The sequence below is a fragment of the Haliotis rufescens genome, unplaced genomic scaffold (assembly GCF_023055435.1).
Source record: "Haliotis rufescens isolate VD_foot unplaced genomic scaffold, xgHalRufe1.0.p SCAF_2, whole genome shotgun sequence".
Classification (NCBI taxonomy): Eukaryota; Metazoa; Mollusca; class Gastropoda; order Lepetellida; family Haliotidae; genus Haliotis; species Haliotis rufescens.
This window is the reverse complement of record NW_025963890.1, coordinates 6577010-6604354: the sequence shown is the minus strand read 5'-3', so window position 1 is coordinate 6604354 and position 27345 is coordinate 6577010. Positions and strand designations below refer to the sequence as shown.

The 27345-nt window shown below is 39.0% G+C and overlaps 1 protein-coding gene across 2 annotated transcripts in view; it reads left to right on the top strand.

Annotated features, from left to right (window-relative positions):
• The window catches only part of LOC124147923 (laminin subunit alpha-2-like), a 159918-nt gene that overhangs the window by 121281 nt on the left and 11292 nt on the right, over positions 1–27345 (top strand). For both annotated transcript variants that reach the window (XM_048399547.1, XM_048399546.1), the window contains exons 33-56: positions 2146–2282; positions 2499–2600; positions 3502–3613; positions 4932–5088; positions 6852–7050; positions 7681–7797; positions 8512–8669; positions 10089–10227; positions 11095–11308; positions 12056–12232; positions 13678–13832; positions 14539–14688; positions 15191–15342; positions 15972–16125; positions 16579–16703; positions 19029–19188; positions 19707–19854; positions 21397–21529; positions 21944–22070; positions 22263–22406; positions 22953–23092; positions 23466–23657; positions 24253–24693; positions 26327–26516. In XM_048399547.1, coding sequence (XP_048255504.1) covers positions 2146–2282; positions 2499–2600; positions 3502–3613; positions 4932–5088; positions 6852–7050; positions 7681–7797; positions 8512–8669; positions 10089–10227; positions 11095–11308; positions 12056–12232; positions 13678–13832; positions 14539–14688; positions 15191–15342; positions 15972–16125; positions 16579–16703; positions 19029–19188; positions 19707–19854; positions 21397–21529; positions 21944–22070; positions 22263–22406; positions 22953–23092; positions 23466–23657; positions 24253–24693; positions 26327–26516 — 3923 coding nt within the window. The remainder of the gene's footprint in view (positions 1–2145; positions 2283–2498; positions 2601–3501; positions 3614–4931; positions 5089–6851; positions 7051–7680; positions 7798–8511; positions 8670–10088; positions 10228–11094; positions 11309–12055; positions 12233–13677; positions 13833–14538; positions 14689–15190; positions 15343–15971; positions 16126–16578; positions 16704–19028; positions 19189–19706; positions 19855–21396; positions 21530–21943; positions 22071–22262; positions 22407–22952; positions 23093–23465; positions 23658–24252; positions 24694–26326; positions 26517–27345) is intronic.

The following is a 27345-nucleotide window of genomic DNA, read 5'->3' as shown; positions in this document are numbered from 1 at the left end:
TCATGCCAAAGACCCGGGTTAGAATCCCGAAATGGGTACAATGTGTGAAGCCCATTTCTGGTGTCCCCCGCCGTGATATTGCTGGAATATTGCTAAAAGCAGTGTAAAACCAAACTCACTCACTCACTCATTGAAAAATAAGACGTCCAGTTATTTTCAGTGATACCCTGTAATTATGGAGGGTACTATGACCAGTTAATATTTCAGACTTAACTAATCAGATATATGTGATGTTGCTTTTAGTGTATACAAACCAACAGAAATTGTCCAGATAGCGAGATTTCCAGGCTAATAGGTCAGGTTTACCCAGGTTTTATGGTATAGGGTTCCATGACAGCTTAATTACTCTAGTGTTCAATTGATTAGATATGTAAAGAGGTAATATATACCGTAATGTTGGTTGTCAATACAGATGCTGCATGTAAGAAGACTTGAGTGAAACTTCAGTCTCCATAATTGGGACACTAATGTCATAAGAATCATTTACATTGTACATTTTGTGTCCAGTAATGTATTTCAACATTTTCTTCATGTCATGACTTGTTTTGATTTTCACTTTGTCAAACTTTCCATCCACATAGAAGACATGCAACAGGTACACATCGATGCATGAGATTATTGCGTGGAACTAGACCACCATTATCTGCAGCATGAATACTGCTTCTCCAAACTCAGATTCTTCCTACTTTTCACCCATCAAATACTCTTTGCAGTTCTATTAAATTCTTTTGGAAATCATTAGCCTCCTGTAGAAATAGACATATAATAACCTTTGAGCAATATATTTTTCTGATATGATAAAGGTAATTTTGGAATGATATGATTTGATTTTGAAAACCTGAAGCATGAAATACCATCTTAAACCTTGTGATGTTACTGGTAGTTAGTTTGGGCTGTTCCTTGAATAGCTTTTCACATTTACTTCACCTTTTGTGTAGTTGTGAAGTATAGTAAAGGCAAATCAGAAGTTGTGTAAAGAACTTTTATGAAGAGTTTGTCAGTTTTACAACAAAGGGAGATCACCCTCATGTGTTTGTTTTAAGTGAATGGTCATTGTTAAGGTACCCACCATTTTGTCTAAGTTGGGGCAGTCTTGGAGTTTTTTTCAAGAGCAAATTCGATGCTATTTTGTCAGTCCACACTGTTTCAAAAGTCACAAGACTCACTATTGTTAAATGAAGTTGTGATTTTAGACATCCTGCCATTTTGTTTTTCCCCTTCTCTGCCAACAAGCTGTTCAAAATTACAATGATAAAATTATGTAATTAAATATACAGATCTACGCCCCTTCAAATGGTTTTCATTTGACACCTTAATTATCACGGCATTTCGAAAAAGTTCAACTGATCGTAATATCCCAAACTGCAGGTCAGTTATAGTGTCTGATGACTCAATCTTATATCTGACATGTTATGCTTTGGTCTAAAACAATTGAGCAAGTTAGAAATGCATATAAGTATATGAGCATACCTTGGAACACATTCCCTGCCCTTAAGCTAAGGTCAGTGCCAGACATACTACTGTACTGTGGGGGGAAAGATGAAGACTCGCACAAGGTCTTACAGTTTGTTTTGCATGGTTCACGGACCCACCTACCTGAAAGATTAAAAAAATCAGAAGAACAATTTAGAATGACCAGGGTTGTTTTATCCACCAATGTTAAAAATTGCTTTGACAAGAAAAATGACAATGAAATGTGGCAGTCAGATTTTAAATTTACGTGTTTAATATTTATAAGGACCAAAACCAGGCTAATTTTTTATAATATTTCTATTACCTTCTGATTCAAATAATTCTTTGAGATTATTAAAAAAATCCTGTTTATTTAATTTATTCTTCAACTTACAGACCAATTTTTTCACAATTAAGAATTGTAAATCAAGATAAAAAAGAAGTATTTCCTGAAGTAATAGGTATGATGGAATATAAGTCATCAGTCATTACACTCATCTTCATAAATTGTCATTTGTTGGTTTTCAAACTAATTCAAGATAACCATACTTTATTGATCAACGAGTCGGTATGTAAACAAGTTGATCAACGAGTCGGTATGTAAACAAGTTGATCAACGAGTCGGTATGTAAACAAGTTGATCAACAAGTCGGTATGTAAACAAGTTGGGTCAATGTGATGTTCTGTTTGCAGCATGCTACACTGGCTGTCCGGGTGTTCTGTTGAATGACCTCAAGAACATGACCTTGGCAGTGAGTCTACGGAACATCACGGTGCCATTACCCTGGAAAGAACTTCGGAGGATCCAGAACGAAACAGTTGAACTTCAGGTAGAAAGTGGAAGTCAGAAAAAACACTTATAAATTAAATAGATTGAAAGGTTTTTTTCAATTTTCTTTCTTGTATTCTTCAATCTAACCATTGCTGTCAAGGACACACAGTGAACACACAAAGTGGTAAAATGAAACTGAATTTTGGGAACGTTTTCACTTTGGTTAATGCATGGGAAAATGGAGTTACAACTGTAAAACCATATTTTGTTCCAGGCCCTTGTGAACATTTCCAAGATGGCAAGTCTGGCCAATGTCTTTGACTACAGAAACCAAACTGAATTTTTCAAGGATGTGGCTGAGCGACTTATGAATAGGGTAAGTTTATATAGATAAATTGCAAGTGATTCCATGGCATTTGATGGGCTATGCTACCAATTGTTTTGCATTTACGTTTCCATAACCCAAAAAATAGAATTAGGGCCACACCTGTTCAGCAACTACTGTTTCCTGTTTGGATCATAGTTGGATAGGCTTCGGTTGAACTGTGCACTGAACGATGTCACTGATTTGGTCTTGTTGTCTACAGGTTTTATTGTTAATGATTAAATAAGCAGTCTTTGAAATTATTGTTGTCATGTATATATTAGAATTGACTTGATATGTTAACACTAGTGTGCATGCTGTGTAAATATGCATAACATAGCAGAGTTATGCAATATGTGCGCACAAGTATGTACGTTTATAACTCCATGAATGCAACAAATATTAAAGTCCATTCTTTACTGGAGGCACGGGTGGCCCAGTCGCCGCGATTCGCTGTGCAGAGTTGCGTCCCTTGGGCATGCCAGAAATTATGGTTGTGGGTTCGAATCCCGGTTCGCCCAAATTATGTTTCTAGGTTTGTCATCACCATACGTGTGCTCGTGGGTTTCACCGAAGTGGCAAACGTGTGAGACCTGCATCACTTCGGACTTTCCTCCCACATTAAGCTGACACGCCGTGATATAACTGGAATACTGTTAAAAGCGGTGTTAAACTCACCTCACTCACTCACAATTCTTAACTGATAATTTCATGATTTATGTGATAAGCCTTTTTATTGTTGTCTCTTGTTTCTTCCTGCATCTTTTTTTTTCAACCAGTGAAAGTTTTTATTGTTATGCTTTAGTGCACAAATGTACATTGCAAGGGTAAATTATTCTGACGAAAGTGTTTGCAATTGTGTGGTCTAAGCATTACACTGTAAAGTAAGGACAAGAAAACTTGAACATTCCAGGTGAGCCGCACCCAGAGACGAATTAATGGCTTGATTGACGATGCCTCCAAGATGCTGAACAATGCCACAAAGATTGAGGACAACATTAGCAGATTGTTTGACGACATTAGGGGTAGGAGTATTCTGTAGTCTTCTTTTAGAATGTTATTCAGTACATTATCTTTTGGAACTTAGGCGCGGTTGGGTAGCCTAGTAGTTAAAAACCATTGTGGTTTTGGCAGAATCATGACAATATTTTGAACAAATTCAGCCAATGAGACTAATTGGTGAAATATGGTGAAAAAACATCAGCTACAATTTAACCTAGATAGTCACCTCGCTACAGCCATTGTCACATATGCAATCAATAAAAATCAACTATTAATATCACTTGTTTTAGCTTGTGATGGCAAGCTAAAGTTTACAGACTTTGAGTAGTTTAGGAAAAAAATATAACTTAATCCAAAATATATATTTTCATCAATTCCATATAGTCAGACATAACAATTATGATTACTAATTTGTTATGAAAATTACTATACCCATGAAGATCCAGGGAAGAATAGGTCTTCAGCAACCCATGCTTGCTGTAAAAGGCGACTATGCTTGTCGTAAGAGGCGACTAACAGGATCGGGTGGTCAGACTCACTGACTTGGTTGATGCATATCATTGTATACCCATTGCGTGGATCGATGCTCATGACTTCAATCACAGGATTGTCTGTTCCAGACTCAATTATTTACAGACTGCCGTCATACAGCTGGAATATTGCTGCGTGCATCGTTAAACAAACAAACAAACAAACATACAAACAAAACATGAAAATGACTAAGTTTATACGCCAATTATCACAGATATTCCTAACTGCCTCACTTTCGGGTTGGCATCTATGTATTACCATACTATACATAATTAGTGGAGGCATTCCACCAAAACTTCAGTATCATCAAAACAGGTGCTTTGTGTGGGAGGAATGTCAATTAGGTTTATTAATTATGGTATACAATTTTTGTAGTTCATGTAACCATTTTAACTGAAACAAATCTTTCAGTTGATGCTTGTATTTACACAGATTTGGTACCTATCAATCATATCCACCTGTAATGTATATATATTTGCACCTGTTAATCATATTCACCTGTAGCTAACATGTAATCAGCACCTGTCAGTCATGTTCATGTTATATATGTATGTTGTGCACCTGCCAATTATATTTACCTGTAATATATCCATAATATGCACCTGTTGGTCATATTCACCTGAAGAGTAGACATATTGTGCACCTGTCAATCAGATTCACCTGTAATAAATGCATATTGTGCACCTGTTGGTCATATTCACCTGAAGAGTAGACATATTGTGCACCTGTCAATCAGATTCACCTGTAATAAATGCATATTGTGCACCTGTCATTAAATATACAATCACCTGGAGTCTTTGTTTGTTTCAGGTGACATTAATGACCTGGAGACTTTGGTAGAGAGATTGTTCAACACTCAGTCAGGCGTCAATATCACTGCAGCATTTGCTGAGGCACAGCGTATTCTGAATGAGATCTTGGGGCGAGATTTCAGCAGAAGAGATGATGACTCGTATGATGAAAGGAAGTAAGTTGACAAGAACATTATTTGGCGATACCAGTAGAAAGATAGCATGGTGTGACATATAGTCATAACTCATTGTTCCATTTGTGAGTGTCTCAGCATTTAAGTGAGGCATTATGATTGCGTTCGATTATCCAGGAAGCTCACATCAGGGGAACTTGTTCAAGGAGATTTGTTTCGGTGATTAGTTCAGAAATGTATAATGTGGACTCATTTTATTGTTAGACTGGCATTGGAGGTCTGATGAGGTTAGACGGTCTCTTGGGTACAAACTACTTTCTAGATCTCTTGGAGACAAACTACTTTCTAGATATATCGTGGGGACAAACTACTTTCTAGATCTCTTGGAGACAAACTACATTCTAGATATATCGTGGGGACAAACTACTTTCTAGATCTCTTGGAGATAAACTACTTTCTAGATATATCGTGGGGACAAACTACTTTCTAGATCTCTTGGAGATAAACTACTTTCTAGATATATCGTGGGGACAAACTACTTTCTAGATATATCGTGGGGACAAACTACTTTCTAGATCTCTTGGAGACAAACTACATTCTAGATATATCGTGGGGACAAACTACTTTCTAGATCTCTTGGAGATAAACTACTTTCTAGATATATCGTGGGGACAAACTACTTTCTAGATATATCGTGGGGACAAACTACTTTCTAGATCTCTTGGAGACAAACTACTTTCTAGATATATCGTGGGGACAAACTACTTTCTAGATATATCGTGGGGACAAACTACTTTCTAGACCTCTTGGAGACAAACTACTTTCTAGATATATCTTGGGGACAAAGTTCAGAAATGTATAGGGTGGACTCATTTTATTGTTAGACTGGCATTGGAGGTCTGATGAGGTTAGACATCGTGGGGACAAACTACTTTCTAGATCTCTTGGAGACAAACTACTTTCTAGATATATCGTGGGGACAAACTACTTTCTAGATATATCGTGGGGACAAACTACTTTCTAGACCTCTTGGAGACAAACTACTTTCTAGATATATCGTGGGGACAAAGTTCAGAAATGTATAGGGTGGACTCATTTTATTGTTAGACTGGCATTGGAGGTCTGATGAGGTTAGACATCGTGGGGACAAACTACTTTCTAGATATATCGTGGGGACAAACTACTTTCTAGATATATCGTGGGGACAAACTACTTTCTAGATCTCTTGGAGACAAACTACATTCTAGATATATCGTGGGGACAAACTACTTTCTAGATCTCTTGGAGACAAACAACTTTCTTGATGTCTTGGGGACAAACAACTTTCTAGATATATCGTGGAGACAAACTACTTTCTAGATATATCGTGGGGACAAACTACTTTCTAGACCTCTTGGAGACAAACTACTTTCTAGATATATCGTGGGGACAAAGTTCAGAAATGTATAGGGTGGACTCATTTTATTGTTAGACTGGCATTGGAGGTCTGTTGAGGTTAGACATCGTGGGGACAAACTACTTTCTAGATCTCTTGGAGACAAACTACTTTCTAGATATATCGTGGGGACAAACTACTTTCTAGATATATCGTGGGGACAAACTACTTTCTAGATCTCTTGGAGACAAACTACTATCTAGATTGTAGCATCTACTTTCTAGATCTCTTGGGGACAAACTACTTTCTAGATGTCAGCATCTACTTTCTAGATCTCTTGGTAGTAGAGTGATGAACCTCCAGAATGATTTGATCCAAGTGACCTTGAACGAAGTTGATAATCACAACACATGTAACAATCTTCTTCAAGGCTTGCAGAGAAGTTACTAAGAAGAGTGCTCAGGTTAAAGAGGAAGAACTTCAATGCAACAGACACGGAGAAGAACCTGAAGGTTCTGACAGACGCTCTGGAGGACCTAAAGAATCAATCCCAGAAGGCTAGCGATGTTGCCAGAAGGGTCCTGCAGGAGGAGACTCTTAGACTTGGTGCCAAGCTGGCGGACATTCTGGTGAGGCCTTCATTGGTGGATTGTGTTTCACCTACCTTCATGTCATCCTTTCAATTTGTCCATTGGAGACAGCTTAGTCCGAAAATGTGTTGCAGCATGAAGGAAACATTGAAGTGTTTAAAGAATTTATCCACATCTAAATTTCTTGTCTTTTGTTCGCTTAGTTCGAAAATGTGTTGCAGCATGAAGGAAACATTGAAGTGTTTAAAGAATTTATTCACATCTAAATTTCTTGTCTTTTGTTCTCTTTGATCAATTAGTGGTGTAATGTACCTATGATGTATCACAATACAAGGGCTGTACAAATGATACTGTATGTTTATTAAGAAAACAGTAAATGTGAGTGTCTGACAGTGTGTGTTTCCAAGAAGTGAGAATGGTCACAAGAAGAAGTGAAAATGTGAGCAAGGAGAAGGAGCGGTTGTCCGCTTTCCCATCATTGTAAAATTGCCTGCTTGAATTGAACCTTTTTGTCCACAATAAAAGTGATTCTAGGTCAAACAGTTATATTATCAATGTCTTCAGTGCCTGAGGGCATGCAGGGTTGCCCCGTGCAGGTCTGGCTTAGCCAGGCCAGGATCCGCTGGACATGAGTGTGAATTCCAGGTTTGTTCTGATTGTGATCCTTAGGAAAAGTATGATGAAATTGAAGACCTGGGTTCTGATACCAGCAACCTGGTGGCAGATGGTAACTACTACATCGACGAAGCCCGAGACTTACTGGATCGGCTTAAAGAAAATATCTGGGTATGTTCACTCATTGCTATGGTTTTTATACTGTTGAATCTGTCTAAACTAGTTACAGTAGGACAGAATAATTTTTCTGGCTTAGTGAAACAATATTTACCTTCCTTTAACTATGAAAACTAACTATATCAAATTGATTAGATGAGCACTGGAATTTTTGCAGTATTGGGCCATTATTTTTTTATTTGTTGGATCACAGCTTTTTTGTCAGTCAGAAATCAGAGGAGGGAATAATTATGTGTTTTTTGAAAGGTGACATCATACATGTTGATTACGTCGGGCGCTGATGGCAGGGGACATAACTCTATATTTTCTATACAAGGTCTACACTACAACTCATCAACTAAACAATGCAATTTTGGCAAAATATTTAGGCCAAAGTGAGCATCATACGTTTTTTATTATGTTTTTCATGCACTGAGTAATCACAAAATAATTTTGCAAGTGTGACAAGTTGCAAAACAAAAAACAACCTAAATGTAAATTTGGATTATTCATTTACCCATTTTTTAATGGATCAGGTGGTCAGACAGTGACTCGGTGACTTGGTTGAGTTACATCATACGTTGTGGCATGTTGCTAAAAATACTGATCACTGGATTATTTTGTGCAGACTTGATTATTTACAGCCGCCATCAGCTGGAATAAATTGCTGAGTGCTGCATCTAAACAACAAACAAACCCTTGACCTGAAATTATACCTTGTCTACCCAGACTCTGCAAAATCGCCACTCTACTCTGGATGCTGTAACTGACCGTCTGACAGAGATCGTGGGGAACCTGAAGCGGACAGTGCCCCGAGTGACGAGTATGGTGGACCAGGCCTGGGATCATGCCCGGAGACTGGCCAGATATGCCGCAGAACTAGACAGGTGAGACACGGTGTAGTGAGAGGGCCACACCAAGTGGATTATTTGGTTTTACTTCTAATCCTTCTGGACATTTCCTTATGTGACTGGTGATTTGTTATAGGATGGGGTGTGGGTGGGTGTGTGGGTGTGGGTGGGTAGGTGGGTGTGTGTGTGTGTGTGTGGGTGTGGGGGGGTGGGGTGGGGGGTGGAGTGGAGGGGGGCCTTGGAACTGTATCATATTTTGCTTACACACTCTCACAATTTCTGTAACCTTTTTTTCCCTCTACCCCTCCCCCCACAATACATGAAACAATTTTTTATGACACCCCCACCCACATAATTAATCACCAGTTCCAAAATAATTTTCTAAGATATATTTTTTTATATTTAAAAAAAAAGATCTACATCATTTTTTCATACCCCACATATAGTTGTTATATATTTTTGGCGTTTACTCACTTTTTCATGACACCCCTTAATCTCAACACCCACACCCCACACCCCTATAATAAATGGCCAGTCCCTAACTGATATGGATAGGGAGTGCAACATGTCAGTGAGTAGGTGAGTTGGGTTTTACACCACTTTCAGCAATGTTCTAGTAATATCACAGAGGGAGACAACAGGATTGGGGTTCACACATTGTGCCCATGTGGGAATCGAAACAGGCCTTCAGCATGAAGAGTTTAACCACTTGGTTCCTCAACCACCAGTGAAAAATATAAAAGATCTGTTTAGATTGTACCAGGTGTTTCTTTTTTATATAGAATGACTTTGATGTATTCCAGTGGCAACTTTTCCAAATCGATTAAATCAGTTTTTAGATATTGTCGATTTTTGCAACTTCCCTTATGCCGAGAATGTATCTTGCTTTTCAATTTAATGCCAGCTAGTTTAGGCAGTTATGGTAAAATAGCTACCGTATTCAACGTAATAAGTGCCCCCCTCTAATAAGCACCCACGGCGATATTTGCTTATATATTGGCTAGTGAACAATCCCAATTACCACCCCTTCTGATTGATCAATGTACACTTATTTGTGTGTTATATGCACCCTTAATTATAGGCAATTAAATTCTGGAAAATATATCTGTCGTGTATAATATGCACAGACTTTTCTTTTGTATCATTTCAGGCTGTCAGCATAAACCATGAAATTTATGATCTTTCCACTGTTTTTTTTTTCTCACCAAAATTATATTCTAATAAGATTCCCCTATTTCTAATTTTGAGAGCGCCCTGGGCACTTATTACGTCGAATACGGTATATATAATATTACTGGTCAGAAAGTCTCACAACCAGGCTGAAAGTAATAATTGAGTAAATTCACTGATTATATTGTTGTTTATTTGTTTGCAGAATACTTGACAAAATTCTGAAAATATGTAAAAAAAATTATGTTTGTATATATTTATGAATAAATCTATTTTTATTTTTAGATTGTTTAACAAGACACGAGTGAGTGCGGAGGATGCCTTGAGGGCGGCGAAGGTGTACGAGAACATTGTGAAGGCCATTGAGACTGCAGAGGAGGCAGCCAAAGATGCCTTGAGCAAAGCAAGGGATGCCGTCAGACTAGTAGGTGTCAATAAATAGAAGTCACAACACCCTCCCACAGTCATATGAAATCTCTTGTTATGATCATGGGTTCGAATCAGGGTTCATCCAGATTATCGTTCTAGGTTTGTCAGCACCATAGTGGTAATGTCAAAGACTTTGTACATAATTGTTAATGGTGTTGGGAACAGTGTTGACAAAACAACTGCAGCATAATTTTGTTATTTTAGAAGATGCCCATCTGGAAGTTTCCCCAAATGCATTTTTGTGTGGATTTTATGTTCATGAAAACTACATTATTATCATTATAATGGAGTCACATGCATATTTTTCTATAGTCTGTTTTAGACTGCCATCATTGGACTTAAAATAGATCTGAACTTACTGTTTTCGTTTGGATTTTTCTCCTGTAATATTGTCGATAGGACTCCTTTTGAATTAAATACTTCAAACCACAGGTAGGTTATCGTTAGTTACTCGATGTTTCAATAGCAACAGTCTGAGAAATTTTCTAATTTTTTATAATATAGTTATAGTTATACCAAGGTTCCATCCGTCCGTCTGTCCATCCGTCCGCTGAAAACTTTGCCCGCACGATTTCTCTTAAACTATTCAGTGGATTCATCTCAAACTTAGTACATATAATCTGTGTCATATGGAGGGGTGCAGTCAAAAGAAAAAAATTGTTTTTATCAGTTTTCCATTTTTTATGAATTTTTCAAACCCTAACCCTATCCTAGCTATTTAATTATGAAACTACTGACACACTAGGTGGGTCGGGGGTATTAGTGAGCCACACTCACTTTTGCCCTTGTTTTTTAGCATTTTTCTAGCATTTCCGACAGTAGCTTAACATATAATTCTCCACCTAATATATGTCTTCTTCAGGCAAACTTGGACAGGATTCGCTATGATGTTGAGAAGTCCATTAACCGCAGTCGTGCTCTGAAGAAGCAGGCTGATGAGAAGAAGGATGGAGTTGACGTCCTTGATGCTGACCTGATCTTCCTCCAGAAGGATGTGGATGGGGTACAGAAGGTCCATGAGGACACTCGGAGAATGCTGGACATGTTGAAGAGAGACATGGCCAGGCTGCCCTCAGGTACAGAGCCATTGTCCAACCACTTCATACAACAAATCTATATACCGTATTCGACGTAATAAGCGCCCACGGCGATATTTGCTAATATATTGGCTAGTAAACAATCCCAATCAGCACCCCTTCCGATTGATCAATGTACACAGGACGTATTTATTCGTGTGTAATACGCACTCGTGTGTTAATTATGGGCAATTAAATTCTTGAAAAATATATCTTTCGTATGTAAACATTTCAGGCTGTTGGCATAAACAACGAAATTTACAATCTTTCAACTCAAAATAATATTCTAATAAGCGCCCCCTATTTCTAATTTTGAGAGCGCCCTGGGCGCTTATTACGTTGAATACGGTACTCCAGTGCAATTTGCAGAAATTGTCAGCAAGTAGAACCTGTACAATCTTTATCGGTGACCTATCTCATTTGAATTTGGAATTTCCTGCTTTTGATTTTATGGAAGTTACATCATTTGTCAAATTGGAGAAGTTAAGTTTGTGAAGTAAGCAAACATTTTTACTCAATCAAACTGATAAGTCCATCTGAACTGCATATCTACAGTTGTTATTGTTTGCAAAGTAGTTTGTTCGAATGTAGGGCTGCTCTCATTAATATCAGGTGCATATTAGGCCAGGGGTCAATACTTACATAAATTTGGTCACTCATTATTTTCATGATTTGCAGTATTATGACCAATGGCATTGGAAACAAATTCAAAAAGTCACATTTTGTAAGTTGATTGCCTCACTGTAGGTTTTCGTGACCAGCTGGGCAGGCTGACCCAGACTGTGGACGATGCAAAACGCAAGGCCGGTCGTACCAACAGGAAGGTGGACAAACTCTTGGACAAGATGAAGAAACTTCGTCCCAAGATGGAGGATCTCCAGAATCAGAACACCCAGTTCCTCATTCAGCAAGCTTCAAATCAACGTAAGTGGCAAGGAATCCTCTTCTTGTAAACCTGCACAAGTCATGGTTTGTTCATCCCAGACCTGACCATGCCAGATTGTGATGATGTAGATGTGACACTGCTGACTACATCATAGTTTTCTGTGGGCACAGGTGGCCCAGTGGTCTGTGTCTCCAAATTAACTGATAATGTCTCCAGGTTCCTCAGTACCATACCCATGCTCGTGGGTTTCACCAAAGTGGTAAACATCTAACACCTGCATCACTACAGGCTTTACTCGGGGCGGACGGGTAGCCTAGTGGTTAAAGCATTCACTCGTCACGCTGAAGACCTGGGTTCAATTCCCCACATGGGTATAATGTGTGAAGCCTATTTCTGGTGTCCCCTGCCGTGATATTGCTGGAATATTGCTAAAAGCGGCATAAAACCTCACTCACTCACTCACTCACTCACTCACTCACTCACTCACTCACTCACTCACTCACTCACTCACTCACTCACTCACTCACTCACTCACTCACTCACTCACTCACTCACTCACTCACTCACTTCCTGGAGTTCATCCTTTCACTTTACGTGACAGGATCCACAGGTCATGAGTGTGATCATCACGGAACAATGTGTGAAGCATATATCTGGTGTCCTCAGCCAATGTCAATCACTTATGAGTTTGAATCCAAGATTACCATCCTTGGTTTATCAGTTCCATGCATACCAGGTCCTGTGCTTGTTGTGAACATCTACAACCTCCAAATTTGTCTTGTGATACTGTACAAAATAGCTTCAAACATCATGCCCCATCTCCAGAGTACATGAAATGTATCTAGTCCCTTGTGGGGCACAGTTGGCCCAATCGTCTAAGGCGACGCTGTGCAGAGTTGTGTCTCTTGGGCGCGCCAGAAACCTATGATTTGCCCCGATTATGTTTCTAGGTTTGTAGCACGATACCCGTGCTCGTGGGTTTCACCGAAGTAGTAAACGTCTGAGACCTGTATCACTTCGGGCTTTCCTCCCACATTAAGCTGACATGCCATGATATACGGTATTCGACGTAATCAGCGCCCCGCTCTAATAAGCGCCCACGGCGATATTTGCTAATATATTGGCAAGTGAACAATCCCAATTAGCACACCTTCCGATTGATCAATGTACACAAGACTTATTTATTCGTGTATAATACGCACTCGTGTGTTATATGCACCCTTAATTATGGGCAATTAAATTCTGGAAAAATATATCTGTCGTATATAAACAGTCAGGCCGTCAGTATAAACCACGAAGTTTATCATTCAACTCTGTTTTTTCCACCAAAATAATATTCTAATAAGAGCCCCCCTATTTCTAATTTTGAGAGCGCCCTGGGCGCTTATTACGTCAAATACGGTAACTGGAATACTGTTAAAAGCCGCGTTAAACCCATCTCACTCACTCTAGTCCCTAGTGTGATGACCCTGATTTGTTTCAGTGGAAAAGGCTCGGGAGAACAAGAACAAGATACTGGGCATCATGGGTAATGTGCAGCAGCAAGCGATACAGTCCCAGATGCTGCAGAACAACGTCTCCCGCAACATCCTGCTGCTTCAGGAGCGGATCAGGCTGGCCAGGGAGCTCGCCAACAACGTGAGTGGATACAGCTGTGATGTCTTGTGGGAGAGGGGAGAGCCCCAGTTTGATAAGGGGCTTTTGGGTAGCCTGGTGTGTAAGCATTGGCTCGTCAACATGACTGCCGGGATTTGATTCCACACATTTATAATAATAATAATTATTCCATTTATAATGTATCATTCCGCTCAAGTGAAAACTCATGGTGCTACATTATCATTACCCTGGTCAGTGGATCAGTCTGCTGTCTTGATTTTCAAGGGACAGTGTGTGGGTACATGCATGTTGTGATATGGCCTAAAAATTCTACTCACTCTTTGAAGAGCCCGATATAACAGGGATGCTTTAAAAATGAAGAGGAATTGATTGCTGATGCAGCATTAAGTTTTTGAACTCATGCAGTGCTTATACTTGTCAGTGATATGACATGTACATCTTTCATACCCCTGGGAAATTTTGTTGACACAATGATATGTCATGTCACGTCTAAGGTCATCCTCAAGGTCATAGTCTGTGAAAAGGTTTGCTTAACTCCTTACTCAAGAATTATTTGCTGTCAATCAATGAAACGTACTATGAATGACCTATTAAGTCAGGTTTAAGTCTTTTGATGGATACCCATTGTGCAGATAAGGGGAAGCTTGCAAAATGTTTATGCCATGTTGGATGTGTTGATGCAAACCTGTGGACCACAACTGATGAAAGTGATCTGATTGCCCTGCAGATGAAGCTTTCTATGAAGGGAGATGGGCGCTGTGTTCGATCGTACCGTTCCATCAGTCAGCCTGGTGCCACCAATGACATCAGCTTCGGCTTCAAGCTGAACAAGACTCAGGACAGCATGCTTCTTGTCCTGATACAGAAGTCACGACAGGTAGGCACGGACACTATTGAAATCATCTGAAGTAAGATATTTCCAGATTGATACTCAACTTTGAAAGAGTATCACACTCTCACCGCTAGCCGACCCCCTTGTCTAGACTAACATCTAGTCTCTGAGGAGTGGAAGGGTACCTTAATGGTTAAAGTGTTCGCTCGTCACGCCGAAGACCAAGGTTCGATTCCCCACATGGTGAAGCCCATTTCTGGTGTCCCCCACTTTCATATTGCTGGAATATTGCTAAATGTGGAGTAAAACCATACTCACTCACTCACTCACTCTAGTCTCTGAAATGAACATATTTTACAAAAAAAACCAGTTAAATTATCCTAAAAATATATGAAAAGGAGCCCAGAGATTCTCTTCATTTTCAGCTATTGATACTGCAGTACACTAGACTTGGCAAACATTATAGACTTGCATGGGCTGTATTGGATATATTTGTATCAGGGTCTGTATAACAGACTACCCCTTGTCATGTCTCCATGTATTCTAGGAGTTCCTGGCATTGGAGCTAATCAACAACAGGATCCGGTTCACATGGGACAATGGTGGAGGTCAAGGATCAGTGACCCATGACGTGGAGGTCAAGCTGACCCCGGCTGACACACCCGAGGGAGACAAGTGGTACAGAGTAATTGCACAAAGGTAAAAACATCTCACAGTAAAACATTCTTCAGTTTTAGTTTTATGTTGTCTGTAACCGTTAAACATCCAGCTCATATTCTTATATATATATATATATATATATATATATATATATATATATATATATATATACGTCTTTGGTCTGTATTAGCTGGCATAAACGTTCAGCTGAAAACAATAAGGGGACATAGTTGCCCTAGTGATCTTAGCCACAACAGAGTTGCTTATCTTTATCCTGCAGGATCCTGTGAATGTCAGTTGCAATGTTAGGATCATCCTGATTATGAACCTTGGTTTGTCGGTACCTTCCCAAGGCTCTTGGGGTTCACCAAAGAGGCATTAAATCTGCCTCAGTTGCTCACAGAAAGCAATAACATTATTAAATATAATATGTCTTAGCAGCATCTGTTGTCTATTTGATGATAGTTAGCTTAAAGTTAGATATTGAGAGCAATAGACCCCCAAACAGTGATTTGTTTACTCTTGAGAAAACTCTTTGTGGGTTCAAATCACGTGTATGACTCCACTAAAAAATGTACTAAAATTTGTACTTTACTTAGAAAGTTCAATCCCAACTATAACATATGTTGTATCCTCTGTGTATTAATGGTATTCTGTGGTGCTGCTAGGATCGGGCGTATTGGGCTGCTGAAGGTGTATCATGTGAAGGACTCCGAGACCACCGCCAAGGAGGCCAGTGGGACTTCCCCAGTGGGACACTCCGTTCTCAAACTGGATCTCGAGTCAGACGTTTTCTTCGGGGGAGTTGATGCCCAATTTGATGTAAGTACCCTCAATAAGAACAGAAACTATATCCTAATTATTTTACTTATCAACCTGTTCTTAATTTTGAAAGTTTAATTTGGGAATATTTTACCGACAAGACAAGGAATATGTATCACCTTGTGAATCTATGGTGTCTAAAGCCTGACCAACTGTATAGCTCCATGAAGATCTGGGTTGGAATTGGCCTTCAGCAACCCATGTTTCGTCGTAAGAGGGACTAACGAAATCGGGTGGTGAAGCTTACTGACTTTGTTGATGCATGTCACCGTATCTCATTTGCATAGTTTGATGTTCATGATGTCATTGGCTGTACAAACAAAACCAGCTGTATAACATATATGATAGAAGAAGAAAAAATATATTTTTCGATGGAAATTTATTTATAAAATCTAAATTACATATTACAGTAATGAGAATGTCATAATTCAGACAATGAACATATTTTTACAGACACCTCCAGGCATAAGCCGAAGGAATATGACTGGATGTATCGGAGATATGAAAGTTGACAGGAAAGCTGTGGGCATGTACAACTTCAAGAACACGTCAGCCTCATGCCTCCCTTGCAATGAAGTGTAGGTTAACCCTGCCAGGGTGTATAATACATATATCAGTTTATGGTGTGAATATACACTGTGTAGAGTAGGTTAAACCTGCCAGGGTGTAAATTACATATATGTGTGTATGGTGTGAATATACACTATGTAGAGTAGGTTAAACCTGCCAGGGTGTAAATTACATATATGTGTGTATGGTGTGAATATACACTATGTAGAGTAGGTTAAACCTGCCAGGGTGTAAATTACATATAGATGTATGGTGTGAATATACACTATGTAGAGTAGGTTAAACCTGCCAGGGTGTAAAATACATATATCAGTGTATGGTGTGAATATACACTATGTAGAGTAGGTTAACTCTGCCAGGGTGTAAATTACATATATCAGTGTATGGTGTGAATATACACTATGTAGAGTAGGTTAACTCTGCCAGGGTGTAAATTACATATATCAGTGTATGGTGTGAATATACACCATGTAGAGTAGGTTAACTCTGCCAGGGTGTAAAATACATATATCAGTGTATGGTGTGAATATACACTATGTAGAGTAGGTTAACTCTGCCAGGGTGTAAAATACATATATCAGTGTATGGTGTGAATATACACTATGTAGAGTAGGTTAACTCTGCCAGGGTGTAAATTACATATATGTGTGTATGGTGTGAATATACACTATGTAGAGTAGGTTAACCCTGCCAGGGTGTAAAATACAAGTCAGTGTATGGTGTGAATATACACTATGTAGAGTAGGTTAAACCTGCCAGGGTGTAAATTACATATATGTGTGTATGGTGTGAATATACACTATGTAGAGTAGGTTAAACCTGCCAGGGTGTAAATTACATATATCAGTGTATGGTGTGAATATACACTATGTAGAGTAGGTTAAACCTGCCAGGGTGTAAATTACATATATGTGTGTATGGTGTGAATATACACTATGTAGAGTAGGTTAAACCTGCCAGGGTGTAAATTACATATATGTGTGTATGGTGTGAATATACACTATGTAGAGAAGGTTAAACCTGCCAGGGTGTAAATTACATATATCAGTGTATGGTGTGAATATACACTATGTAGAGTAGGTTAAACCTGCCAGGGTGTAAAATACAAGTCAGTGTATGGTGTGAATATACACTATGTAGAGTAGGTTAAACCTGCCAGGGTGTAAATTACATATATGTGTGTATGGTGTGAATATACACTATGTAGAGTAGGTTAAACCTGCCAGGGTGTAAATTACATATATGTGTGTATGGTGTGAATATACACTATGTAGAGTAGGTTAAACCTGCCAGGGTGTAAATTACATATATGTGTGTATGGTGTGAATATACACTATGTAGAGAAGGTTAAACCTGCCAGGGTGTAAATTACATATATGTGTGTATGGTGTGAATATACACTATGTAGAGTAGGTTAAACCTGCCAGGGTGTAAATTACATATATCAGTGTATGGTGTGAATATACACTATGTAGAGTAGGTTAAACCTGCCAGGGTGTAAATTACATATATGTGTGTATGGTGTGAATATACACTATGTAGAGTAGGTTAACTCTGCCAGGGTGTAAATTACGTATAGATGTATGGTGTGAATATACACTATGTAGAGTAGGTTAAACCTGCCAGGGTGTAAATTACATATATGTGTGTATGGTGTGAATATACACTATGTAGAGTAGGTTAAACCTGCCAGGGTGTAAATTACATATAGATGTATGGTGTGAATATACACTATGTAGAGTAGGTTAAACCTGCCAGGGTGTAAAATACATATATCAGTGTATGGTGTGAATATACACTATGTAGAGAAGTTTAACTATGCCAGGGTGTAAAATACATAGCAGTGTATGGTGTGAATATACACTGTGTAGAGTAGAATAGTCCATAGGTAATGTGTATGGTATGAGTTCATAGCATAAAGGGAAAATCAGGATTGCAGAAGTTTAGGTGTGTAAAGTGTTACAGTGTATATTTATGCCTTTAAACTTGGCAGGATAGTAAGAGGTTACATAGGCTCTTCACACAGGACTGTATGTAGACTTACAACATTTAGATAGGAGAACAAGGAGACATGAAGCGTTTCTGGATAGCAACTTCTTTGTTCTTTATCACATCATTTCAGGGCTACTTCTCGTCCTTTCATCATGTGATGAAGGACAAGACACAAACAATGAAGAAGTTGCTATCCATGAACGTTTCATGTCTTCCTGTAGCCTTAGCTTATAAAGACAAGAAGAAGATACAGTTACAAATGAAAGCATTTAAAGACATAAAATATTGCGTTTCCTTTGTCAAGCCATTTCTAAGATATAGCCATGTTTTCTAATTGCCAGACCTACCCGGCCTATCAGCACCAATGAGTACCACTTTGATGGCACAGGATACGTGGAGAAGGACCGTGATTCCTACCGCAGTGACAGAATCAATGTGGCATTTTCCTTTAAAACCTACTGGGAAAATGCCATGTTGCACTTCTCAGGAAACCCTGATATGGTAAGGGACAATGTATTTGACATTTCAAGACAAATATGCACTGTAAAGTTGAGTTTGGTTGGGTATCTGTGCCCCATTCTTGATAAACCTTGCCTTTTTGGTTGCAAATACTGCTTTTCTGAAGGTTTTTAGCTGAAAAGCTAGCAGAGGTCACATGAATATCTGTTGTCAGTAAGTCTTTGGTCCTATTGAAAGAGAAAGACCTTCCGGTGGTGGTGTGTGACACTGACGTTACACCTCTAGAGACCGTATCATGATATTAACATAGTTTTTAGATTTATTTGGACTTTACCCACTTTCAAATGAGGCCTTCTCAGGATGCATGTGTCTCAGTATATGATGACACAGTCTTAGTGTGTTTACTTTTACTTCCTCTGTTACTAAATATATCAACCACTGGTTTGTCTGGTCCAGAATGGATTATTTACACTCTGCCATGACATAGCTGAAATATTGCTGAGTGCAGTGTTAAACAGTGCGTAGTTTCCCTTTCCTGATATGATGCTATGTTTTGACAGGGTGACTTCATGTCCATTGAGCTGCGCGACGGCAAGGTGATGTTCCAGTTCTACAATGGGGGCATGAGTCTGGGCAAAGGCATGACCAAGAATAAGTACAACAATAACAAGTGGACTAAAGTGGGAATAGAACGCAATAAGCTACAAGGTAGAGGATGGTGACAAAATCTAAGGTTGTTGGTGCTGCAATGACTGTAATGTTGTTGATGCTGCAATGACAATATTGTTGTTGGTGCTGCCAGTGACAATAATGTTGTTGATGCTGCAATTACAATAATGTTGTTGGTGCTGCAATTACAATAATGTTGTTGGTGCTGCAATTACAATAATGTTGTTGATGCTGCAATGACAATAATGTTGTTGATGCTGGCAATTGCAATAATGTTGTTGCTGCTGCCAGTGACAATAATGTTGTTGCTGCTGGCAATATTAATAATGTTGTTGGTGCTGCAATGAAAATAATGTTGTTGATGCTGGCAATTGCAAGAATGTTGTTGATGCTGGCAATGACAATAATGTTGTTGGTGCTGCCAGTGACAATAATGTTGTTGATGCTGCAATTACAATAATGTTGTTGATGCTGCAATGACAATAATGTTGTTGATGCTGGCAATTGCAATAATGTTGTTGATGCTGGCAATGACAATAATGTTGTTGGTGCTGCCAGTGACAATAATGTTGTTGATGCTGCAATTACAATAATGTTGTTGGTGCTGCAATGACAATAATGTTGTTGATGCTGGCAATTGCAATAATGTTGTTGATGCTGGCAATGACAATAATGTTGTTGATGCTGGCAATTGCAATAATGTTGTTGATGCTGCAATTACAATAATGTTGTTGGTGCTGCAATTACAATAATGTTGTTGGTGCTACAATTACAATAATGTTGTTGATGCTGCAATGACAATAATGTTGTTGATGCTGGCAATTGCAATAATGTTGTTGATGCTGCAATGACAATAATGTTGTTGCTGCTGGCAATATTAATAATGTTGTTGGTGCTGCAATGAAAATAATGTTGTTGATGCTGCAATAACAATAATGTTGTTGATGCTGGCAGTGACAATAATGTTGTTGCTGCTGGCAATATTAATAATGTTGTTGGTGCTGCAATGAAAATAATGTTGTTGATGCTGGCAATGACAATTATGTTGATGATGCTGGCAATTGCAATAATGTTGATGATGCTGGCAATGACAATAATGTTGTTGCCGCTGGCAATGACAATAATGTTGCTGCTGCTGGCAATGACAATAATGTTGCTGCTGCTGGCAATAAGAATAATGTTGTTGCCGCTGGCAATGACAATAATGTTGCTGCTGCTGGCAATAAGAATAATGTTAATGATGCTGGCAATGACAATAATGTTGTAGATGCTGGCAATAAAATATGCTAAGGACTACTAGGTGTGTTTAAAAAATTAAAAAATATGAAATTACAATTTCAAGTATTATTCAAGTATTATGAAGACATATCACCGTGAGTGTGTGATGTTATAGCACATTTACAGATACATAGACCCGATGAACAAAATGCTTCAAAATCCATATGTTTCTGAAAGGTATGCCTTCTGGATCCACATACGCAATGTAGTTGGTGTCTTATATTGAGTTGAGAACAACATTGACTGGTTTGGGTTTTATTTCACTCAAAAATCAAACTGTAACATGTCCATGTTTTCTTCCAGCATTGTTAAAGGTGGATGACGAACAAGTGTTCATTGAGGCCAAACGAGGCAACAACGGCCTTGACCTTAAAGGCTATCCATTCTTTTTTGGTGGCATTCCAGCAAGTCTTGACCTTTCCAAGTATCAGAAAATGTGAGTTACATTATTTGTAGTTCCATTGTACACTACATCGCTGCCTACGTAGCTCTAAGTGGCTGTCATCTGAATTTGCTAAATCATGTCACTTGTTGCAATTTCAAAAACTGTTGGGTTTCATCAGAATCTCTTCTCCTGTTTGGATTCATGAGCTGAATCCAAGGACCTGTTAGGATTCATGAGCTGTATCTAAGGACCTGTTGATTCATGAACTGAATCCAAATACCTGTTAGGATTCAAGAGCTGAATCATTTCACCTGTTGGGATTCATGAGCTGAATCTTGTTACATGTTGCTCATACTCTTGACCACTGATGTGTCTGGCCCAAGCTCAAACCTTCTCACAAATCCATAAAACTGTCATATTGCATACTACAACATGAACCTCACCCAGTCCCCCTTTTCACCACAGCACCACCTTCGAGACCAACAACTTCTTTGGCTGCATGCGTGACGTCGGGCTCGGCGGGTTCAGCACCACCATGCAGAACCTCTTCACTGGCAACTCCGTGGGGATGTCGGCGGGCTGCTCCAGCACTGTCAGTGCATCAGTAAAACTCACATCAACTGATTGATTGATAAATCATTAAAATATTTTCCTAAAATGACACAAACAGCCTGCAAACCCAATTCATATATATATTTCATAAAACATTTCTTGTAATATTTATTTGGCAGATGTATGAAGATAATGCAATGACGTCTGCAAATATTTTTTGTCTAATTTTCAGGGTATTCGTAAATCTGGTTTCCATGGTGAAGATGGCTTTGCGATGTTTAAGGCAGAAAGCATGCCTGATGAAGCAGATGTCTCAGTGTCCTTCATAACAAAACAGAGAGATGCCATGTTGCTTCTAGCAATGGATCATAATGATGTAAGCTACAGAGACACCTTGAGTCTTGATGATGTACTCAAGATAGGGTCTGGCACACCAGCAGATCAGATGTACACTATTACTATTTTTTGTTTATATTTAAATAGATGGTGGACACGTTTTTTTCACCATACTCTACAGCTGTCTAAATATGTTTGTCGTTAAATTACGCAGTCAGCAATTTTCCAGCTATATGTTGCGGTCTGTAAATGATCAAGTCTCCACTGACTGACATGAGCACTGATTCACGCGATTGGGATACGATAACATGCAATCAGCGAAGTCACCAAGCCTGACCACCCGATCCATTTGGTCACCTCTTATGACAAGCATAGATAGCTGGGGGCCTGTATTCTTACCCAGAATCCCCATGGCTCCGGTATGTTGTCTCTATGGTGATAATGTATACTCCACTTGATTGGCTATGTGTCAGAAAGAATATGAGGCATCATAGCCAGTAGTATGAGGTGCAGGAACAGCTGGAAGTATCTTCATCGTGTCAGTGTTGAAGTAGGGGATGTGACAGAAGTATGCTTTGTTTTGCAGAATTTCTACTCTCTCTCTCTCTACAATGGCCAAATTGAGGGCAGGTTTGCCGCTGGGGGGCGACCTATTGTTCTTCAGTCAGCTGACACATACAATGATGAAAAGTTGCACAATATTGCTGTCGTCAAGTCTGGCAGAACGTGAGTCAACTCAGTTATTCAAATAATTTGTGTTTACATTATAGAACTGCATTCTTTCAACTCACTAGTCAACAACAGTCAAAAATGCGAAGTCAGCACAATTATGCAATCCAAGCCCCGCCCACTCTTTCATGAGCCAATCAGGAAACAGTAATCTGCAAGGCGTGGCCGCAGGTCTTTTTTGGTTTATTGGAACATAAATGAAAAAATAATGAATTGAATAACTGGCCAAATACCATGGAATCACTTGCTGTTTATTTTATTAGATAGAGACATGTTTCATGCAAATACTGTCTTATGAACCACACTCTTGCACATACAAGTTTCAAACTTTCCAACTTCGTTTAAAATGTTTGATTGTTTGTTTTCTTAGATTGACAATGATAGTTGATGACAAGAGAGTTGCTGAGGAGAGCCTTCCTATCGGGATAAACACCATCCCGATTGACCCTGACAAGGGTCGCATGTTCCTGGGAGGGCTCCCTGGGGGGTTCGATGCCAGCAACATGGTCGCCTCCAGGGAGTCCCTGGACGGCTGCATCAGCGACATCATCGTCAATGGAAAGTAGGTGGTTGAAGACTAAATGTTATATCATATCATCCTGTGGCCAGTCGTGTATTTGGGATGACTTGTAATATTTGAAGTGGTCTACTAATCTGTCAATAAGAGATAATAACGTATCAAGAAATTATTGATTATCCATCTGGAAAAGAGGTCATATGTTGCTGTACTGGGTGAATTAATTGTGTTATTTAAGGGACAGATAGTCCATCATTGTGTATTATTAGAAAGGAAAATATTTACATACTGTCCAACTTTTAAAATGGATTAAGTGCTAAGGATACCAACTTTATGTGTGCTTGAACTTTTTATGATACTATTTGTGTGACAACATCTCCAAGCAATCTGTCATATTCACTTGGACACAGATGTGGAGACATCACATTAAGTTGTGGTTAACAAAGAAATGAAAATATCTTCAAACATCCACATCATGAGCCTCGTGTCAACATTTCGCCTACGCTCCCTAGTTTTACAGGTGTAATACATTTCATATAAAATAAGGATACAAGAAATACCTGTAATAAATAGGGGATTTATCAGACATTGTGTGTACAAAGTTCATGAAGGATTTACATGTATATGTTTTGTTTCGCAGGCTGATTAACCTAAATCTTCCAGTTGAATACAAGAGAGCTGATATTGGACGATGTCCATATGATCTGAACAACTTGTTCAGCTTTGCAAACAACCACAACAACAACAACAACAACAACAACAGTCTGAATGGCTTGAATACACCCAGCTTCCCTGAAACCGCAGCCTCACGTGTACTCGGACCCCCTCCACCTTCTCCGCAGTCTGGGAGTAAAACAGAAAGTACTACTACTACCACCACTACCACTACCACTACCTCTACCACTACCACAACAACAACCCCAACAACAACAGAAAACTCAGCTACAGCATCAACGACAGAACCACCAGAATCCTGTGGCCGCGAGGAACCACAATCATTTGAGGAAGCCGCTTTTGTGTTTGGAAACAGTGAAAACAGTTTTGCCGAAATTAAGTTCAGGAGGAAAGAAGTAGTCAAGACGTAAGTATCGGTTGTTATTGAGATTGTCAATTTTTACATAAAACATTTCATTATTGCCTCAGTATCTGGTGTCAAGCTAGCTCAGCAGTTTGTGTGGTTCCTGGGTTTGAATCCAGACAGTTTATTGTTGGTGTACTTTTTTTAACATATGGTTTCAAAATTGTAAGTTGTGAAAATTCACTCTTTCAATCTTTGCAACTTGATCTTTTCTTCCTCTGAATCATGTTGAATCAATAAATATAGTTAGTTAGTATGCTTTTACACCACTTTTAGGCTTGACACTTATTACACAGGGGCGGTCGGGTAGCCTAGTGGTTAAAGCGTTCGCTCGTCACGCCGAAGACCCGGGTTCGATTCCCGACATGGGTACAATGTGTGAAGCCCATTTCTGGTGTCCCCCGCCGTGATATTGCTGGAATATTGCTAAAAGCGGCGTAAAACCATACTAACTCACTAACTATTACACATGTGGGGAATAGAACCCGGGCCTTCAACATGACAAGCAAACACTTTGACCACTAGGCTACCCCATTGCCCAGCATTAATATAGTACTGCATCAGAGGCAATGCTTGCATCAGTAATAACAGCCCACCATAGCAACATTGTGTTGTCCTTTGAAGATTCAAATTTTATCAAATTATAAAGTCATTTAAAGTATAACTGCAAATGTTTTCAATTTTGTTTAACAACATAAAACTTTTAGCACAGCTAGTTTTTATCCATCAGAAAAATAATTACATGTATACATGAATGTTAATAATTCTTTTGCAATTGGTCTTTGTTTTGACCACCATAATATTGGTTTAAGTTTGCTAACTGTGACCCTTAGCACATGCCTATACAACTGCTGGCTGCTACCTAAGACCACACTCACCCCAATGCAGTTTCACTGAGCTATGCTTGAGGGTACTGATGGGTGGGTCCCATAAGCAGTAAGCAGTAAAATTTAGGGTACTTTTTCATTAAGCAGTAATTTTCTTCTTTTTCAATAAAATCGTCACGAAAATTCCTAAATCGGCAATGGCAGGACGTGGGACTTTTAATTCTACTTTCGTTTCATCCTGACAATTCATATTTTTAATACCGGGTAAATTCTCAAATCGCTAAACATTCTAGACTGGTCCCCTGCATCAGTTGCGCAGCCTGCTTTCTGTGGCGAAGCATTTGGGTCTTGAAGACAGACTGTTTTTGACCATTTTAATCATTTTACGATAATCAGTAAATTATATATTTACATTAAGCAGTTATTTTTTGGTATTTTACGATAAGCATTTACGATAAAAAAAGATGAATTTTACGTTTACGATAGTGTTTGAAGGGTGTTTTACGTTAAGCATTAAAACCCATCACCACCCTCATGCTTCTTATTAGATGTGTAAAAATGGATCCACTGATACAGCCAGTGAAAGACACAGATTACTCTTTGGTGTCAAGGTTGTTGGTTTTCCTCTCAGGATGATAACATTAGGAGACTTCTTTCACTGTAGGACCACAAAATTACTTGTTACGATGTCTTTTTCACTTTGTCAATATGGTTCTATTCTGACAAAAAGCAAGAAATATTGCAAAGAATCTTTGTTTCCTATTCGTAGAATTCTGCAATTTGTAAAATGTTTCATTCCGTACTTTCAGATTCAACATATCGTTTAGCTTCCGTTCATATTACGCTGATGGGTTGCTTTTCTTGCTGACCAACCAAGGCAATACCGACTACCTGGTGGTGCAGCTTCAGAATGGAGAAATAGTCTTGTCCTACCGCCACAAGGCAGACCAGCACAGCATCCGATCTGGCCGACGCCTCGGGGATGGAAAGTGGCATTCAGTAAGCACACAGCCATGCAGACAGCCATATTGAAAATACTGCTTTGATGTATCAGTAATTATTTGTTCAGAGTAAACCAGTTTAATTCCTTGTTTTACAGATTTTGATCTAAAACATATAGCTGAAGCACCCACCTCTTTATGGCTCATTTTTGTGTTTGGTTCGTTGTTGTTTTTGTTTTGTGGTGTGTGTTGTTGTTATTGTTGTTTGGGGGGGGGGGGGGGGGGGGGGGCAGGGGGAAGGGGGTTGTTTCAAGAGGGGTCTTTGCTGCAGTGGCATGAGGCAACAACATAGTCAAAATGTCAATGTAACTTCTTTTTAATTTGAAAGGTTTCCAGATTTTATTTCAGGGGCAAAATAGCTATAAAGTGACAGACAGTAATAAATATGATCAATCATCAGATTGTTTATACATTTTCTACATTTTTCTTTGAAATTCAGAAATAGTGTTAAAAGTTTATGGTGTTTATGATTTATGTAGTTCTAGCTAGACATACAAGCTTGTCAGGATTGTTGCTGGTTTGTTTTGGAATCCTCTGACCTTTTTCTAAGAGGCACTATGCTGGATTGTGGACTGCCCATACCCAGTCGAGGCATTGTAATCTAGGGCAGGTACGAGTCCAAATTTACTACCCGGGTACCCACCCACCTATTACCCGACCCACCCAGGTAACTGATGTAGGTCTCAAGAGATAGGTACAAAATGTCCGAGTTTGACTGTAGCCCTGGACAAAATGTATTTAGATACATGTATAAAACGATCTGGTCATGCATACACTGAAGTTGACTGAAGTTTTATCTTTATTCGCACATATAAAGGTCTGGGTGC